At 39.4% G+C, this 20416-nt stretch overlaps 1 protein-coding gene across 4 annotated transcripts in view; it reads right to left on the minus strand.

The window, feature by feature from the left end:
- Positions 1-3062: 3062 nt before the first annotated feature.
- XYLB (xylulokinase) overlaps positions 3063-20416 on the minus strand; it is a 205515-nt gene continuing 188161 nt past the window's right edge. For all 4 annotated transcript variants that reach the window (XM_075827349.1, XM_075827348.1, XM_075827350.1 and 1 more), the window contains 3 exons: positions 19922-20009; positions 6833-6918; positions 3063-3218 (listed from right to left, as the gene is read on the minus strand). In XM_075827349.1, the coding sequence (XP_075683464.1) occupies positions 3147-3218; positions 6833-6918; positions 19922-20009 (246 nt within the window). In that variant the 3' untranslated portion in view covers positions 3063-3146. The remainder of the gene's footprint in view (positions 3219-6832; positions 6919-19921; positions 20010-20416) is intronic.

A 20416-nucleotide genomic window follows, 5' to 3' on the forward strand; every position in this document is an offset into this window, starting at 1 on the left:
TTAAGAAGAACTGCAACCCTAATGTCCTGAAGTTTACAGTCCAGACATAAATACAATTGAGAATTTGTAACAGTTTAAAAATTGTTGTTTACTAACTAGTAGTAGTGTCTTAAATCACCCCAGTAAACCACATTAATAAGAAAAAGCACATTGGTTTGACACTTAACCATTTAACACCATTTTATTATTTTTAATCTGAATAGGCCCAACATTCTGTTTTTATTAATTTAATAATATATATCTTTATCGGGATCGGAGCTCCAATTTTCTGATATAGGGCTCTAAGTCACCTGCAAAGACAGAGTTACAGAGCATCTGCACTTCCAAAAAAACCTTTGATATGTAATAGAGACATTTTCGAAGTTTAGATCGATGGGGATGCTGAGACCCCCACCATCACTAAGCTGAGCGCCCTGCACCTTCGGCTGTGATCGTCACCCCTCGTTAGGCTGAAGATGGGCTCATAGACATTCTATGTGAAGACGGGCTCATATTATAGACGTTCCATGTGAGCCCATCTGCAGCCTAACAAGGGGCGATGCTTACAGCCGAAGGTGCAGAGCGATAAGCTAAGCACTTCTGAACCTTCATTTTAGCGACGTGGTGGTCTCAGCATCCGGACCCCCTTCCATTTAAAACTTCTGATTTGTTTCTATGACAAAGTTTTTTTTAAAGTACAGATAATCTTTATATTATAAAATTCTTGCTGCCTGCAGCAACCACTAGGGGGAGCTTACTGCGTACAATTAATACATTGAATACAATGATAAAACACTGTACAGTAAGCTTCTAAACTCCTCCTAGTGGCAGCTACATTTCACCATTTAACCAAGTCTTTGCTGGGGATTTGGAGCTCTCACTGTGATTGACGAGCTGCTGTGTATGAAGATACACAGCAGCCAGCCACTAATCACTGCCGAGGGGCGGTGGGAAGTGGGGGAGCAGTCCCCTCATTAAAACACCGGACTCCTAACTACGAGTCCGGTATATTCTTTGAACACTCCTATTAGCCAAACGGCACAATATTTTCTTGTGCTGTTTAGGCAAACTAAGAGCTGTCCCCGTACTATGCTGTCCCTACATAGGGGAGGATAGTCTGATAACAGATCTGCTTTAAAGTCTTTCAATAAATATGAAAATAGTATACACCCGAAGCAGTTGTCTTTTTTATTTTGTATATATTAATAACTTAGCAGGTATGCAGTTCTATCCTGAATCCATATACTTTTCACAGTCCTTTCCTCTTTTTAGTTGTTTTTTTTGCAGTTTATGAACTGCTCATAAACAACCTTTGCCTCGGTGCATGTCACACAGCTCTGCTATTCTGAGTGACCTGGCCTTTGGTCTGATTGATTGCTATGGTGATAACATCATAAGGAATCTGCACCCTAAGGCTAGCACAAACTTATTGGAAATCAGATTTTATTAGCTACACTCCATCCACAAGCAGTTTTCTTCCTGGAAAATATTCAAGATTTTCCCAGGATTAATGTCAGTTTTAATATGTGAATTTTTGTATCCCTTATTAAACAACTTAATGTTGTTGGTAAACTTTTCTATTACTGCCTTTTGTCATTCATCATTTATGTTAGTATGCTACAGGGCAGGAAAAATGACAACAATATTTCTATGATTGGATAAAAGCTTCACATGACAAGTATGGCGGATTTATTTCTGCAGGGAACTCCTGAAAGAAGGACTACCCATAGAGTTTGCGAGCCCTCTGACAATACAAAATTCGCCGAGCCGCTATAAGTCAGGGTTCATAGATGAATGAAGAAATTAAACCTAGTAAACAGTTATATCGGGGAGAGAAGAAGTGTGTTACCGTTCCACCAGGATAAATTACTTAGCATAGAGGGTAATACCAAGCATTCCTGGTGGTTGAGGGTGGTTGAAGGGTATGTGCACACAAGTCGGATTAGCTGCAAATTTCCTGCAACGGATTTCATTGCGGAAAATAAGTGGTCTAGTCCAAACCCTAAAAAATAGCCCCAGATCATTATCAAAGGGGATGAACTGACTTTTGGAAAATGTGGCATCCTAGTGCCATGTTTAATCTTACGTACGACCCATGCTACTAGCAATGTTTGTCTATGAAGATTGTATGGCTGTGTGCTTGATTTCATGCACCTATTTGCTCTGGGTCTGGCTGAAACACTTGAACTGAATAATTAGGAGTGTACACATACTTTTGGCAATATAGTAGGTGACATGGGTGGCAAGAGTGATCAGAACCTCTGGTAGGTACCCTTACCAAATACTATAATAATGGTAAACTTGGTTTGGGTTGATAAATTAGAATTTATTTGAAGAGCACTTGCATTTCTTTCTTATGTAAAGTGCACCGCCAGTTTAATTAGCATTTACTAATTATATAGTCAATGTTAATGAGGGGAGAGTCACTTTAATTGTGTTTACTTATAACCAGGGTCCAGAAAATGTAAATCAGGGAAGAAAAGAAAAGATTACATGGACACAAAATCCTTGAGGTTACTGGCCCTTTTTCATTATCCAAGCTAATGCTTTTACTATTTTGATGCAGTTTTTTATGCTGTTTTTGAAACCAAGACTAGGATGGATTATATAGATTAAAAAAACGAAAAGAGGGAAGTAGAATCTTTCCTATATAATTCCCCTCACTTTATGACCCACTCCTGACATGTGCTTCAAAAACGGCATAAAAAAAACTGCATCAAAACGGCAGATGGTTTGGGTGCCTGCACACGTAGTAGTTGTGCGCCACATGACCGATAACCGCTCAGGTTCTTATAGCGAATTGGTGCATTTTTCAGCCAAATGTCAGGTACAGGTGAAGCACATAAAAATCATGTGCTTCATATGTACTTGCTTAGCAGTCAAGCACATCGCCAAACCGCAGCAAAACGTGGGAAACCCGTGAGGTTCATCCCCCATGGTTTTTCCCCAAAAAGTGCTTAGCGTTTTATCAGCAATTAGTATATAGCTTTCTTCTACCTACATGGATACAGAATCTGAAAAGGAGTCGAAGAATAAAATATGACGTTTTGTTAATGTATTCCTCACCATTAAGATTCCACGCATTAAACTTTGAATGAACTTTATTCAATTTCCATTTTGCATTTGATGCAGTAATTGTCATCACTATGACTTATCACTCTGACTTTTTACATAACCTTGGACTCTTGAATCATTGCACTCTCACATTCAGCATAGCGCTTCAGTAGAGGACGATAAACCTAGAGGGAAGCATATAGGTAGGAATTATTATAACTGGCAAGCTCTCTAGCTCCTGAGACAGCGCAGCAACACCACACTATCACACTAGCACCATGACCACCACCATGTTTGATTGTTGGTAACAAAATTGTGGCACATGCCATCGTTTGATGTTTTACAGAGGTAAGGGAGGATACAGCTGAATGTAGGCACCAGATGACAGCATATGGAGTGCCTACGCATGCATAATATGCCTCTATACAGGTTCCGTGCACCCGGCTTGCATGATGCCTTAAATGCGGTAATTTTAATTAATTTAAATTTAAAGATGTAGCGATCTTTAACTTGACTTTTTATGCATTAAGTACACTGTGACAAGAAACTTTAAAGGCTATGTACACCTTTGAAATCGTTATTTTTTATTTTAAAAAAAATGTCCAGCAGTGTGTCTGGTGCAACTTTTTAAATACTTTTTATTAAAAAATTGTTTTACTTTTTGAGCTACAGCTGAGTCCGTCAGGTCAGTGGCAGTGACGGGTTCAGTGACAGCGGGGCCTGCGTGTATTTAACACGCAGGATCCACCTGTTATCAATCACATCTAAGTTATAAACTTAGATGTGATCGGTAATAGCTCTGACACGCAGAACCCGCTGCCACTGAACCTGTCAGTGCCGCTGACCTAACGAATACACATTTCAGTGCTAGATACAACTGCTCTGTATACAGTATACAAAGCAGCTGTATCTCAAAAAGTAAAAATTATTTTTAATAAAAAGTATTTACAAAGTTGCACCAAACACACTGATAGATATTTTTATTAAAAAAACAAAAAAAAAAACAATTTCAAAGGTGTACATAGACTTTAACTTGGGTTTTTCAATGGCTTTTGTAGTGTTGTGTGATAAGTTATCACGCTGCAGCAAGTAAGGCTTCATTCACATCTGCGTCAGGGCTCCGTTCACGTGTTCCGTCTGAGATTTCCATCAGGGGCACCCATGAACGGAACCATGACTGAAAAAAAGGGAAACCATAAGTTTCCGTTTGCATTACTATTGATTTCAATGGTGACGGATCAGGTGCAAATGGTTTCCATTTGTCACCATTGTTTAAGGGTTCCGTAGTTTCAACAGAATGAATAGCGCAGTCAATTATGGTATTGTTGCCGTCAAAACGACGGAACACTTGTCCAACGGAGACAAACGGAAACCATTTGCACCAAGTCCGTCACCATTGAAATCACCATTGAAATCTATGGTTTCCGTTTGTTTCAGTCAGGGTTCCGTTCATGGGTTCCCTTGATGGAACGGACCGACGGAACACCTGAACGGAGCCCTGACGCAGATGTGAACGAAGCCATATCAGGCTCAAGTTAAAGATTGCTACATCTGTAGTTAGCTAATGGAATGTAAAAGTATGTGACATTTGTAAATGGACCAATATATTTTACAGAAAACCAGAAATATACTTTTATAAAAATACTATTGTTATATTTCTTTTAGGTTAGAAGCGTGCTTTGCAATTTTTTTGATGAATTTTTCATTATATATTGTATTTTTTTCTAAGAACCGATTTTATTTTTAGATGCTAGACTATTTTAGATGTTGGAGACATTGGGCAAAACACAATTAAAAATACATTTTCAATATGAATTCAATTAGACATTCAGGCACTAGTAGAAATGTCACACATGTAAATGTTCCCCGCTGTAATCTGAACTGATCAGTGTGAGCCTTTCTCTGTCATCTCTCACATCACCTTGATCTGTCCCAGCAAGTGATAATAAATTCTTACCCCATCCTGAGACTAGTGACAGCCACCAGTCGGAGAAATCTCTCTCCCTATCAGTTGATGTAGTAATGACAGGGAGGATTCCATACTCATAAACATAACTGTATTTGGCTGTCTGTTTACATATAATTCAGAAAATTCTTTCTATGTAGATCTATATTCCAGCCGACATGACAATGTTCACAGCAGTCCAGTCTCAGAGAATGTCACATGGCCGGGATATACATAACGTTGCTGAAGTTTAGATATGACATTTCATATAACAAAATAGATAATTTCCTCTTTTCTAACCAATAACAACACGTACCATTGTCTATATATTTTCTATCTCTAAAGAAGCAAACATTGGAAACTATCAATTAATTACTTTAATATTATTTTCCACAATACGACCATACAAGTGAAGATTTTCTGCTTAGAGGCAAGGAGACAACTCCAGTTCTTAGATAATTGTATCAATGGTATCAACAAAAAGATAATTCTTAATCCCCAAAATACAATCCCTCCCCATTCCCCGATATGTATGTAGACAAGGGAACCTTTGTTCATATAGTATTACACTACCCTTATGTCCACCAAATATTTCAGAGGTTAGTTTACAAATTTATCAATATAAACGTTGGATTTCTTGGGAACAAGTCTGCCCCAGAAGTGAGCTTATGCGGAGATGAAGGGGATACTCCCTACTAAATATACTACAATCCTGACACATTTTAAACAGGTTATCCAGTGGTAAAAATGTTGGGGTAATGGCTGGAAATGAGATAAATAAGCAAAAAGACATTGCTTACCTATCCTTTCTCCTTTCCCCGGAGATAAAGCGCGCACTCCTGGTGATTGTTTACATGCATGTAGCATGTGAATGCTGCAGTCAATCAGAGGGCTCAGCAGTGACGAATCGTATTTCTGGTATAATTCCAGACATACAACACATGACTGCTGAGCCCTCTGATTGGCTGCAGCAGTCACATGCTATGTGCATGTAAACAATCACCTGGTGTGCCACCAGACAGTCACTGCTGGATTGCCCGGTAAAAGGATTGATTTAGTTTTGCATATTATTACATTTCTTCCAATTAAAAAAAATAACTCTCCATGTTATACATGGATGGTCTGGGTAAGCCAGAGCAAGCATGAACCCCCTTGATGATATCCATAAACCTAAATAGGGTATATGGAAAGGGGTTCTATTGATGTGATAACCCCTTTAAACCTGGAACCTAACAGAACAGTAAAAGATTGGATAAGACTGGTATAATATAATATCTGCCTTTATAAACTCACATATGAATCTAGAGGTATACCAAATAAATTCTCCAAAATCTGGAATTAGAAATCTGGCTAGCTGCTAGCAAAGTCTCTCCATAACACATCTGGCAATGAGTGTGAGAGTGGAATAAATGGTGGCTTCCTTAAGCTGCGCAATCCTGGCAGTAAAACAATCGAAGATATTGAGTCTGAATTTAACCTAAGAACATGACTTCTGTATCACTCTATGAAAATCTTTTAATATTGCTTGTTTTTATTATTTATTTTTAAAGGCAAAACTAAAAACAAACAAAAAAGAAAAGGTAAAAAGACAAAGATGTCTTCTTCACACTGGGGATTGTAACATTCTGCCATCTCAGTTGCCAGGGTCCAGACATGCTGGTAGCACGTATCTTTCAATGCACCAGAGCTCTTCTCCGATATAGCAAGTGTCACTTCCAGAAGAGTTTAAAGATTTAGGAATGTTACCCACTGGCTGCATTATACAGATGTAGCCAAGTTTATCTTGACTGAAAAATTATTGAAAAAATCAAGTTAAAGTTTCTTGACACTGTATTTCTAAAATATTTGAGTTACCTTGTCTGCTTCAGGTCTTGGAGTAACTTCTAACTTATGTTGAGGCGCTTTTAGAACATCTGCAAAAGTTGATGATGATGACAATCCTAAAATGGAGGAAAAAAGGTCAGATAATCGAGGTGACCATGAATACATCTATACAGAAAGGCTTCATTACTTGCATTGGTTGTTTTCAATGATGAAATAAGACACAAACTGCATTACAGATATTGTGCAGTCATTGTCTTAAAGGAAAGTTAAAGATCAAGCAAAGTGAGATATTCTGGAGGGAAATGAGGGTGTAAGGTAAAATGGATATTATGTAAAAAGGGATTCATTACAAACCTTTATATTTTAAACTAGCCAGTCTCATAGTTGTATGGTAAAGGAGAACATTAGTCTGCCTTCCTTCCCACCAATGATCCCTTTAGCCCAGTCAGCAGTATAGAGGCAGAACCAATGGCAAGTTCTCGGGCTGCTTAGAAATGTCCCTAGAATGTCATATAATCCCTCTCGGCCCTGCTGACAGAGTAAAGACACCACTACAATATGTTGGTGCAGTTTGGTTGATGAAATATGCACTATTTTAGTATAATGATGCTTCTTCATCTTACAGAAGTCCCAATTTAACGAGGATTGTTCTCCCCATATGATTAGTCTAGGTCCAACCACTAGGACCCCACCAATATTTAAGGGGGTTTCCGGCTCCCGGCAAATCCAGCCGATCGGCTGTTTTCAGGGCGCCACGCCGCTTGTACGAGCACTACTTCGCCTTCATTCTTGACCTGCTCATAATGTAAATCGCTGACACACTTGTAGCGGCGGTTCACAGTATTGCAGTATTCCTTGAATGGGAGAAGGCTATAATAATGTGAACCGCCGCTACAAGTGTCTCGGCGATTCAGAGTACAAGCAGGATGAACATAAAAAAAAAATTTGATATCACTGTAATCATATCAATACGTAGAACAAAATGAACGTGTAGTATTTACCGCAGGACGAATGTCGGAAAATCTAAACTCAAAAAAATGTCGCAATCGCTGTTTTTTGCCCATTTCCCAGCATATTATATGGTGCCGTGAAAAATGGTGTGATCCCTCCCTTCTCATCACTGGCTGACAGGAGCGGGAGAGAGGAGGAGAGCTTCTATCACGCCCACCTGCCAGTTCCATGTCCAGGAATGCCCCACTGACAGTACAGGGGCTAATTTACATATCAGATGCCAATAATAACGGTACCGATATCTTCAGAATAGCGGAGGTTAGACAGGTAATTCAAAGTGCCCCATGGTCTGTGCAGTAGCGCCTATAACATGGTGCACTAAGCTGCACATTTATGAGGTAGTTAAAGTTCTCTTTCAAGTCTTAGTTACAGGATTTCTGCTGTACCTTGCCTCTCCTTTGGAAGCCTTCAAAATACAACCTAAAACTCCACTCTTCACATATAATTTATCATAACTGGGGTAAACGCAGGATTTTAAAAAGGGTTTCCAATATGTTGGTGCCCACAACGGAGACAGTAAAATGCCCTCAATTAAAGGGACTTTTCCAGATTTCTACATAAATTCCATCATACACTTTTTTACAGGGAATGGTTTTCGGGTTAGTGACTGTACTGTATTTCTATCATACTCATTGGTCCAGTTCTGATGCTCACGTGCCCATTGTAGGCGCTTTAAGCGGTGGATCATTCTGACCGGTCACATCCCCAAACGCTGCAATCTGTGATACACTGTGGTTTCTGACATCTTCCGGTCATAGCCAGCACTAACTTTTTCAGCACCTCTGTGGGATCGATTCAGATGGGCTATCCTTAACTCCCCATGTGCATCAATGAGCATTGGGTGCCCATGACCCTGCTGGTTTACTGCTTGTTCTTTCTTGGAACACTTTTAGTAGGTACTAACAACTGTATACCAGGAACACCACAAAAGATCTGCCGTTTTGAAGATGCTCTGACCCAGCTATCTAGCCATCACAATTTGACGCTTGTTTTCACTTTATCATTATGGGGTATTGAGTGCAGAATGATGGGGGAAAACGTAACAAAATGTAAAAAAAAAATGAAGTGACTTTCTGAATACACTGTGTGTATGAATATATATATATATATATATATATATATATATATACATATATATATATATATATATATATACACACACGTGTGTATCTATCTATATATATATACATATGTATATATATATACACACACACACACACATACATACACACACATACAAAATGGCAATAATTCTATCATTTTAATATGGAAATAAGCAAGTGGCAGCAATATCACAGTCTTATTATAAATGTATTTGTCTAAACAATCTGCATTCTTCAAGGGAAGAAATGTAAAATCCTATGCAGATGTGTGTCACCGTGTCTTATTTGCTATAAATGATTATTTTCTGACCATATTGACCTGTTCTGCTGCTGACTGTCGAAAATAACACCAGGAATCGGAATGATTAAAGGAGCTGCTGTTAGAAGGACACCATTAATGAGGGAATAGCAAGCAAGGTTACTTGGAAATTAGGATGCTGTTTATGAAGAAAGATAACCTGGCTTTCTTCAAACAATTTCTCATTCCTTCTACAGAAATGACTGCTTCTTCTATAATCATGGCCATCAGTGCACCTCCCAGGATAACTCCAAAGGTATCTGTTTATTCCACTGAGCTCGCACTCTTCCAATCATTTGTTAACAGTTTTGTCTCAGTTGACAATTAGTTTTCCATCCAGAGCGCATATACAGAGGTCATTCTGCTGCGTAGACTGCACACACTTTTTAATTCACTATATTCACTACTTCAGTTACTAAAAGAATAAACAATTTTGTAATTCTGGAAATCTATTCAGGCTTTACATTTGCATTATTGTGGATCCAAGCATACTGGACAAATGTTTATATGTTTTTAAATGCTTACAGTGTGGAAAACTTTGCCCTATTTTAAATGTCTATTATTATTGCATATTTGTCAAAATTGAAACAAAATGTTATTTTACAAAAAGATAAATGCATAAGACATATTAATTGTTACGGCAATTATCCAACGCCGATATCACACATAAATGAATACCCCTTATAATTACTAACCAGTTACACCACTTTTAGCAGCAATAATTGAAACTAGAAGCTTCCTATAATTTGATCAATATCTCCTATCCCTATTTAATCTAGTGTTGAAATCCAACATGTCCAATTATTACTACCCCTGACAACTGCTGCCATGGGACAGTTGTGAGGCCTTCATACACATTAGACTGCGCAGATTTCGCCAACATTGGTGTAATGTTTATGGACAGCTTAAAGTGATTGTTCACTTAAACACATTTTGTTTTTTTTAATCAAAATACAGTGTTGCTTAATTTCTCAATAAATCTTTATATTGCTTTGTTTTTCTGATACAGTGCTCAAAGTTCCACGCACAGACATAGAAAAAGATAATATGTTGGTTATCTGCAGCCACCACTAGAGGGAGCTTAAGAGCTTACTGCATACCGTTATACAGTCAACTCAATAATAACACAGCATACAGTAAGCACCAATGCTCACTCTAGTGGTGGCTGTAGGCAGCCACAATATTATCTTTGAAATTAATCAGCACAAAACCTTGAACCTATGAATGGCATGAGGATATCAGGCGGAGATTCACTTTTAGGCCTTATTCACACGAACGTGTTTTACGTCCGTAATACGCGCGTGAAAATCGCACGGACCTATGTTAGTGAATGGGGCCGTTCAGACAACCCATGACTTCTGGAGTAATTTTGTCATGTTGAATATTACTAGGAAGTGCAGTAGCATTCAGGAAGTCACAAACAACACATACAAACAACTAGGCCCCCCCACCCCCCATTAGCCTTACTAAGGTCAGTTTTATAAAGTAAACCAATGGGGATATTTTTTTAAATGTTTCAATTTAATTTAATGCTAGAAAAAAAAACTGCCAACAACAGATTAGAGTTTTAATTGGACTGAACAGCCTGGCATGCTGTGTTATTTGAGTAAATAAAAAAGTCACAGTGAATGCCAAAATAACCGTTTGAATCTCATAGAAATTAGTGAAACCTGTCAACAAATACATTACACTAAATACACTAAAGGCCTAAATTTACTTAGGCCCCATGCACACGACCGTAAAAACTTGCCTATTTCAGGCCGTAATTACGGCACGGGCAGCCCATAGAAGTCTATGGGGCTCCCGTAATTACGGGTGACTACGTGTGTGCACCCGTAATTGTGGGAGCGTTGCTAGGCGACGTCAGTAAATAGTCACTGTCCAGGGTACTGAAAGAGTTAAACGATCGGCAGTTACTGTTTCAGCACCCTGGACAGTGGCTACCGATCACAATATAGATAAAGCTGTAAAAAAAAAGACGTACATACTTACCCAGAACTCCCTGCTTCTTCCTCCAGTCCGGCCTCCTGGGATGACGTTACAGCCCATGTGACCGCTGCAGCCAATCACAGGCCAATCACAGGCTGCAGCGGTCACATGGACTGCCGCGTCATCCAGGGAGATCGGGCTGGATGTCAAGAGAGGGACGCGTCACCAAGACAACGGCCGGGTAAGTATGAATTTCTTTTACTTTTATTACGGAAAGGGCTGTCCCTTCTCTCTATCCTGCACTGATAGAGAGAAGGGCTGCCGATTAGTGCAATTTTGCAGCGAAAAACGTGCCCGTAAATACGGGTGGAATACGGATGACACCGGGCCCGTATTTACAGGCACGGGTCCGTAAATACTGGTGCAATACGGGTCGAATACGTGTGACCAAGGACCCGTATTTACGCCAGTGTTTACGGGTGGACAAAAATACGGTCGTGTGCATGGGGCCTTAGACTGGCGTTTAATATGCCAGTCTTAGGGCTTGTCCACACTTAGCGGAATTGCTGCATATTTTCCATCCGGAATTGCAGACAGAAAATACTCAGCAAGATACAGTAGCAGTAAAGTGGGTGAGATTTAACAAACCACGCTGCGTAAAAATTCCAAGCAGAAGTTGACCTACGGTGCATATTTTTTAGACCGCTGGACTGAATTGCTGCGTTTTTCAGAGGAAATGTCACCATCTTCTAGAATTGTAAAAAACGCAGCAAAATACGCACCATTTTCTGCAGTGAAAAATGCAGAAAATGGTGCGTTTTTGCCACAGCGGAAAGTCTGCTACTTTCAACGGAAGTGCTGCAGAAATTTTCTGAAGCAATTCCGTTACATGTGGACAAGCCCTCTGACTGCAGCCCGCTAGAGTAAGATGCAACAAATTTATTAAGAGGCGCACTCCTTTTAACAAATTTGTCATATCTTGAGCCGTTTGTGTGCTACAAAGTAAAACCTACGCTATCTACAAGCAGGCGTAGATTTCCATAAAATAAATTAGTCGGGCCGTGGGTGACCCTGCTCCCTTCTGCTATGCCCCCCCTTTTTCTTTTAAAGTGGCAAGAAAGGCCTAAAGGTACAAAGTTGCTAAATTTTGTGGAAAACATGGGTGCCTACTTTGCCTACTTTTTTCCAGGCAAATAATGTTACATAAAGCGCTTAATAAATTCCCCCCATTATAGTTTACTAGGACTATATCTGTGCGGTTTATGCTTTTGCAACTTTGTATGCTGAATGCGGAAGAAATAACTGAAGTCTCCATTGCTTACTTATATATCATCAAAATGTTCTGCAGAAATGTAAACAGATCAGTCCCTGTCCCCATTGGGGCTCACAATCTATATTTCCTAATCTTATATATTGTGACAGGACCAGGGGAAAAGTAGTGGACTGCTGTTCCATACTGTATCATTTTGCTCAGTACGGAACAGCAGTTCCGCGGGAAGGCAGGGACTCCTAGCATCATAAAATGTCTACGATGCCAGGAGTCCCCGTTCACATGTACCGCGGTCGGGCCGGGAAATCTAGCCGACACACGGACTGTTTTTAACGGCCCAAACTCGGTCATGTGCAAGAGGTGTAAGTAAGCCAAGTGTGTTTTTGGAATGTGGGATGGAACTGGAATGCCAAGAGGAAACTTAAAGAGTACCTATCATGACTCCTGACATGTCTTTTTTAGTAAATACTTGTATTACCCATGAAATAACAATGTTGGGGCATGTTTCCTTAGAACTCTGCATTGTGCCGTTTCTCTGTTATTCCTCCCGGAAATGTATGAATAAATTGCCAACTGGAAATGATAATTCCCCTTGTCAATAGGGTGTGTTCCTACCCTTTCTGATATTTTCAGTACTGATTGTATAATGTGAAACTGTGAAGGAACACACCATTTTGGAAACACCCAGTTGCCAATTTATTCATATTTTTCCAGGAGGAATAACAAAGGGAACGACACAACACAGAGTTCTAAGAAAAGGGGGTCCAAAATTATTATTTTATGGGGAATACAAGGGTTTTATGAAACAGACATGTCAGAAGAGCTGACTAGGTCTTACTAAAAAGCTTTACCTTAAAGGGTTTATCTGGGATTTTAAAATTGATGGCCAATAATTAGGATAGCCCATCAGTATTAGATCAGTAGGGGTCTGACTCTCAGCACCCCCACTGAACAGCTTTCTGAAGTGTTTACATAAGTTTCTTTACTTTTCACACTGTTATTTTCATAGCAGTAGTGTAAGGTATTGCAATGCTGTCCCAGTCTCTCATATACAACTCTGTGTCCTAGAGGTAGCAAGGGAAAATAAAAATGTCTTATACATGGTTTATGGCAAGCTTAAAAGGGTTGTCTGGCTAAGGACATTTTCAAATACTCTACTTGTGAATTCTGAGTTATTAGAGGGGAGTTCCTGTTTCAGAACCCCTATCTAAAAGCCAGGGGGAATACCAGCTACAATGAGCATCTCTCTCACTCTGGAAAACCCGATATGTCCATGCATTTTAATGTGGACCATGTAAGGCTTTGTTTCCACAACTGGTGCTAGAGGGGAATTGAACACTTGCTTCTAAGTTCCTCTACATGTTACAGCTGATTGCTTTGGGCCAATCTGTGATCAGCTTATTTTCGGGGATTGACTTTTCTTTTCTTTATTGCTCAATAGTAAAAAACGAACAAGCGGGTATAGACAGTGAGTATCACAGGCAACTGCAGTTTTCCGCAGCCTCAGATTACTATTGAGGAATAAAGAAAAGTCGACTTTGGCGAGTGCTGCTCTTTCTTCTTTTACTTCTGTATACTTGATGGACTTTGTCTTTGAGCCGAGCACCTCCTCTGACTTAAAGAGGCTCTGTCACCACATTATAAGTGGCCTATATTGTACATGATGTGATTGGTGCTGTGATGTAGATTACAACCATGTTTTTTTATTTAGCAAAACAATCATTTTTTACGGAGTTATGACCTATATTAGCTTTATGCTAATGAGTTTCTCAATGGACAACTGGGCGTGTTTTACTATATGACCAAGTGGGCGTTGTGGAGAGAAGTGTATGACGCTGCCAATCAGTGACCAATCAGCGTCATACACTTCTCTCCATTCATTTACACTGCAGATAGCGATATAGCTTAGGGAAAAAAAGTGATTGTCAAAATTATTGTTTTAGCTTCCTGTTTTTTTTCTGGATATTAATGGTCATTGTTCCTCTTTCAATGGTTATTGACTGTGAAAAGGTTAGATTTGATGCCAGATTCCCATAATACTGAGTTCAATCAGCCAAAATAATTATATGTTAATCTGATTTAGTTTAACCTTGTTTCTGAATCACAGATCACTCTGAAACAGTTAATTGTACTTGATCCGTTTTTAAATATTGTAGAAGTGAAGATTGATTAAGAGGAGAAGCAACTATTGACAACTGAAAGCCAAGGTCACCTTATCTGTCCAAGGACAATAAATCACAATGTTATTCGGAGCAGGGTGTAATACACACATTGGTCCACAAATCTCAATCTTGTATTCACAGTATCATTTTATTAATATTTCACAAAGCTCATTATTACATCTCGAATACAGAAGACAAAGCAAGCAGAGCAACAAAAGGCAGAAAATGAATGAAGTGAAAATCTTAAATTCTAAAACAATTAAAAAAATAACGAGTATAAAACAATGGATATATAAATCATGACAATTATTCCATCTATAAGGAAAGAACAACATATAGACAATGACATATGTTCAATGGATGCTCCATAACATTTTCTATCAATATAGGCCTTTGTGTTTCAGGAACATAAGTTGCACAATGTTCACATTTCTCTCAGTTAACTATATCAGCATCAGAATGAAATCTAGGGAAATATTACTGGTGCTTTAGGTCCCAGAATTTTTTATATTTCTATAAAATGTCTTATTATTTAATTTATTCAATGTTTACATTGCTATACATAGGTTCAGCTTTAACTCCTTACCAACATTTGATGTAACTGTGCATCATAGTTGGTAGGGGGGGGGGGTATGGAGTGTATGCTAAACCCGACAACTCACTGCAACGCCCGAGGTCAGAGAAAACCCCGATCCAGGCTGTTTGCCCAGATGTTGTGGTTAATACAAATATAAAAAATAAATATAATTGGTATAAGTGCATCTGTAAAAGTTCGAACTATTACAAGATAATATTTTGTAACCCGCAGAAAGAATGCCGTAAAAAAAATAAAAAAAAATTACAGAACTGTTTTTTGTCACATCAGCTCCCAAAAAGAATTGAAAAAAATTGTAGCAAAATGTCATATATACACAAAAATGGTGCCAATATAAACTACAGCTCTCCCTGCAAAAAAACTCAGAACGCTCTATAGACGGAAAAATAAAAAAGTCATGGCTTTCAGAATATGGTCGACACAAAACAATTTTTTTTTTAACATATATTTTTTCTCTTTGTAAAAATAAAACATTATGAGAAATCTACATCAATTTGGTATCACCGTAATCATATTGACCCGAAGAATAAACATGTTGTTTTTACTTCACGGTAAATGTTGTAAAAACAAAATAAAATAAACAATGGAGGAATCACTGTTTTCTTCATTTTGCCAGTGCATTATATGGTATATTTACTGCCATTAAAAACTTCAATTCGTCCCGCTAAAAACAACCGCTCATACAGCTATGTCGATTGAAAAATAAAAAAAAATTATGGCTTTTGGAAGACAGAAGAAAAAACAAAAATGAAAAAACTACAAATGGATGCAGATGCAAGGGCTTAAACAGAATTTTACAATGTTTTTGAGTTTTATGAAAGTGATTTAAACTTGTAACAGCACTCTACAAACACTCACGTTCTATCGAACACCATCTTGTCTTTTACTGAAATGCTGGTTAGTAAAAAGTAAGATTAATCAAAATCCTGGCATCCCACTTGTCTCTTCTGATCAATGATCTGAAAGAACCAACCGGATGGCACAATTTTACCCCCTTTTATACGATTTTGTTTAGGGTCGAGAAACTCAGTTGACCCCCAAGACTTAGGTGCCAATGGCAGTTAAAGACTATGGACACTTTTGCACTAAAAAAAATTTATTTTATTTATGTTGTTTTTCTTGTTTATTTGTTCCTTAAAAGAAAAATTAAGCAACTTTGCTGTAGAGTCTGTGTAACTCCTGTACATAGCTGGTTGCCCTGCTGATTCGGACATACATCCAACAGCCCATGTTTCTGGCTCTCTTCTCTCCCCCTTTCCTTCTCTCAGCGTTAGAGATAGCAGTGGGGAGGGGGAGGAGGTTGTACACAGCAGAGCAGGTTGTGGAGAAGAGGAGCATCCAAGACTTCAGGGAGGGAAGATCACACAGGCTATAAATATTAGAGTGAAGATAGGGAGGAAAGAACACATTACAAACTGCAGGGTGGCGAGTGTGAATCACACAGCTTGCATATAAGTGTAGAGAGAAAGAGGAGAGCTCGGCAAACTGCTGTGGGGGGGGGGGATACGTACAGGTAATAAGCTGGCTCACACATGAAAGCTAGTGAAAGCAGCAGCATCCTTGTCTCGCAGACCTCACATTAAGCATGTATTAGGCCTCCTTCACATCTGTGTCGGTCTTTCCGTTGTTCTGCTCCATCAGAGGAAAAGAGCAACGGATATACTGGAAGCGCTTCTTCCGTTGTATGACGGGGGTCTCATGAAAAACAGCCTAGCCTTAAGGTGGGTGCTACAGAGAAATCTAGTATTATATTTAAGCTATTTAAATAAATGGCCAACTACATAATAATTGGATGGTCTAAGTTCACCAGAATGTGAACTGCTCTTATTTAGTAGCTCTCTGCTCTGTCTAATAAAAGAGGGTCCCAAATGGAGGACCCTTAATGTTCCCTTCAAGCTGCGCAGCAGCACAGATGCGCAGCTTGAAAACTTTCCCCAATCACGGAAATTCTGGACCCGCGCAAACTCCATGAGCTCTTCCCGTAATGATTAGGCAGAGAACGGATGAAGCTCCCTGCCAGATCATAGAGAGAACTGTATGGGTAAGCTATTCCAGCTGCACAGTCGTCTCTATCCCCTCGCTGCACTGATCTTTATGATTAGTGCAAGGAGGAAACAGGAAGCTGATCGATCAGTGTTCAGCTTCCTGATACGAACGATGGAAGCTAGAGAAGGTCACATAACAGAAGTTGCTGGAAGGTAGTGTGAGAGAGGGGGCCCATAGGGAGTAGTCTGTGTGGAGGGAGGAGCAGTCTATGAAAGAGGGGACATAAGGCGCAGTCTTTAGTCTAGGGCAACATTTAAATTAAGGCTACATTCACACGAGCTAATCAGATTCACGCACGTGAAAAGCAAGCATGAATCTGGTCCGTGTGTGTTGCGTTATTGCATCCGTGCTTTGCGAGTGGCATGCGTTATTCATGCACTCGCAAAGCACATCTTTTTTTATTATTATTTTCAATTGAATTGATGCGTAAATCACGCACAGCACACGTACGTGCATCCGTGTGCTGTGCGTTATTTTCACGCACCCATTGACTCCAATCGGCGATAGGTGCGTGAAAAATGCACCAATATAGGACATGCAGTGAGTTTTGCGCAACGGACACATGCTGCGTGAAAACTCCTGCATGTGTGAACATCCCCATTGAAAACAATGGGTCTGTGTGCTGCGAGTGATTTCCCTACACAGCACACGGACGTTATTCATGTTCATCTAAATGAGCCTAAAGCCAAATTCACACGAGCGTGTGCAAAAAATGCTGCGTTTTGCGCACGCAAAAGGTCCGTGTGTCATCAGCATATGGTGATATGTGTGATTTTCGCGCAGCCGGCATCATTATGACACTCTGTTCTTATGTTTGCAAACAGAAAAGCAGGTAGTGCTTTTCTGTTTTCATTCATTTATTTTACTGCTGTTGCGCGAATCACGCGCGGCACCCGGAAGTGCTTCCGTGTGTCGAGTGCGATTTGCACGCACCCATTGACTTCAATGGGTGCGTGCATCGCGAAACACGGGCAAATATAGGACATGTCATGAGTTTCACGCAGCGCACATACGCTGCGTGAAATTCACTGACAGTGTGAACGGCCCCAGTCATTAACATAGGTCCGTGCGACGTGCGTGAAAATCACGCACATAGCACGGACGTATATCACGTTCATGTGAATTAGCCCTTAGGAGCAGTCTGCCCAAGGGGGGGGGTCATAGAAAGCAGACCGTGAGGGAAGCGGCATGGGGAAAAGTCTCTGAGAGAGGGGGGCCATGGAAAGCAGTCTATGAGAGAAGAGGACATGGGGAGCAGTCTCTGTGAAAGGGGGGACAATAGGAGCAGTCTGTTAGAGTTGGTGGCATGGAGAGCAGGCTGTGTAACAGAGGGGGTGTCATGGGGAGCAATCTGTGCTAAGGGGGTGTCTGTCTATTTTAGTTTCAGCCTTCATGCTAGAGGGACAATGCATGAGTCTGGAGGGGAGAGTAACCCACTGGACACCAAGTATGTAACATTAACCCTTTTTCTGCCCTAGAACAGGCATACTAATATTAGCCCATTCTCTGCCCTAGGCTACCAGAGATACTGACATGAGCCCATTCTCTGCCCTAGACCCCAGGGATGTTACCATGAACCCATTAACTACTCTAGCTAATTATGGCAAATTATTTGGTGCTATATGATGTCATATAAGGAAGCTGGTGCTTAATGCCAAGATCCAGAAATGTTGCTAAAAAGCTCAACAGCTTACAGTATATATACTCCTGAGGCTGCAATGACCTACACAAAAAGACATTGAAGAGGCTCTGTCACCAGATTATAAGTGCCCTATCTCCTACATAATGTGATCGGCGCTGTAATGTAGATAACAACAGTGGTTTTTATTTTGAAAAACGATCATTTTTTACCAAGTTATAAACAATTTTAGATTTATGCTAATTCATTTCTTAATAGACAACTGGGCGTGTTTTTACTTTTTACCAAGTGGGCGTTGTGAAAAGAAGTGTATGACGCTGACCAATCAGTGACCAATCAGTGACCAATCAGCATCATACACTTCTCATTGTTCCAGCCCAGCATGATTGTTACAGTGTGATTGTGCAGTGAAAGAAGTTGGGCTGGAATGATGAGAAGTGTATGACGCTGATTGGTCACTGATTGGTCACTGATTGGTACACTTCTCTTCACAATGCCCAGTTGGTAAAAAGTAAAAACACGCCCAGTTGTCTATTAAGAAACGAATTAGCATAAATCTAAAATTGTTTATAACTTGCTCAAAAATGATTGTTTTTCTAAATAAAAACCACTGTTGTTATCTACATTACAGCGCCGATCAGATTATGTACAATATAAGCCACTTATAATGTGGTGACAGAGCCTCTTTAAATGTAGCGACACAGTTTAACACCCAGTTTAATTAAAGTGTAGCATTTCTGCAATTAACTCCTTCTTATATTTCAAGCCAGTATTTTACAAATGCCAATTTATTCCGACAATTACCATGCATCACAATGTTAATTTCTCAGTCAACATTAGTTAATTACCATTCTCCCTGCATAGTTTATGCTCTTTCTTCAGCGCTAACAATGCTGCTCATTTTGAGCTTTGTCATTTGCTTACATATTTATACCAAGAAAACAAATATGGCACGGCACTAAAGATTGACAGAAATCTGCTCGAAAGACAAGTCTAACAAGAGGGTTGTGTACTGCAGGATTAGATAGCAATAAGAAATGCAGTAATTTTTAATAAGCCTCCTTACCATGAGCTGCTCGATACGCACATCCCAGACAGGCAGAGTTAGCTGTGGCAATTGTGTGCACAGGAGCATTGAAAATATCTGACAAAACCTATACATGTAATAGAAATATGAATATGAATGTAACATCAGTTTGCATCACAAATTGATACCAGTGGGATTAATTGAAATAATATATAACAAATCTTTTTCTCACTCTGAATTTTTAGGATAGCTCACCCTTTTCTGTCCTATTTGTTATTTTATTTCTTTTTTTAGTTTTTTATTAGCCCATCCTCATTATATTAAGAATGTCCTCATATTTAGTGTAATTTATTAAAGAAGACAGCCCCATAAAGAAGAAGATATGCCTCTAAATATACATAATTGAGTTGTCCTGTTTTGAAACTGCTTAGCATCTATTTCTTGAAAAGTTTGTAGCCTTCAATATGAGCAGCAATAAAAATACAATAGAGGCTTTCCCAGCTTTCTAAAAATGGTAAGTTGCGCAATTATACA

Source organism: Rhinoderma darwinii, chromosome 5, assembly GCF_050947455.1.
Source record: "Rhinoderma darwinii isolate aRhiDar2 chromosome 5, aRhiDar2.hap1, whole genome shotgun sequence".
Classification (NCBI taxonomy): domain Eukaryota; kingdom Metazoa; phylum Chordata; class Amphibia; order Anura; family Rhinodermatidae; genus Rhinoderma; species Rhinoderma darwinii.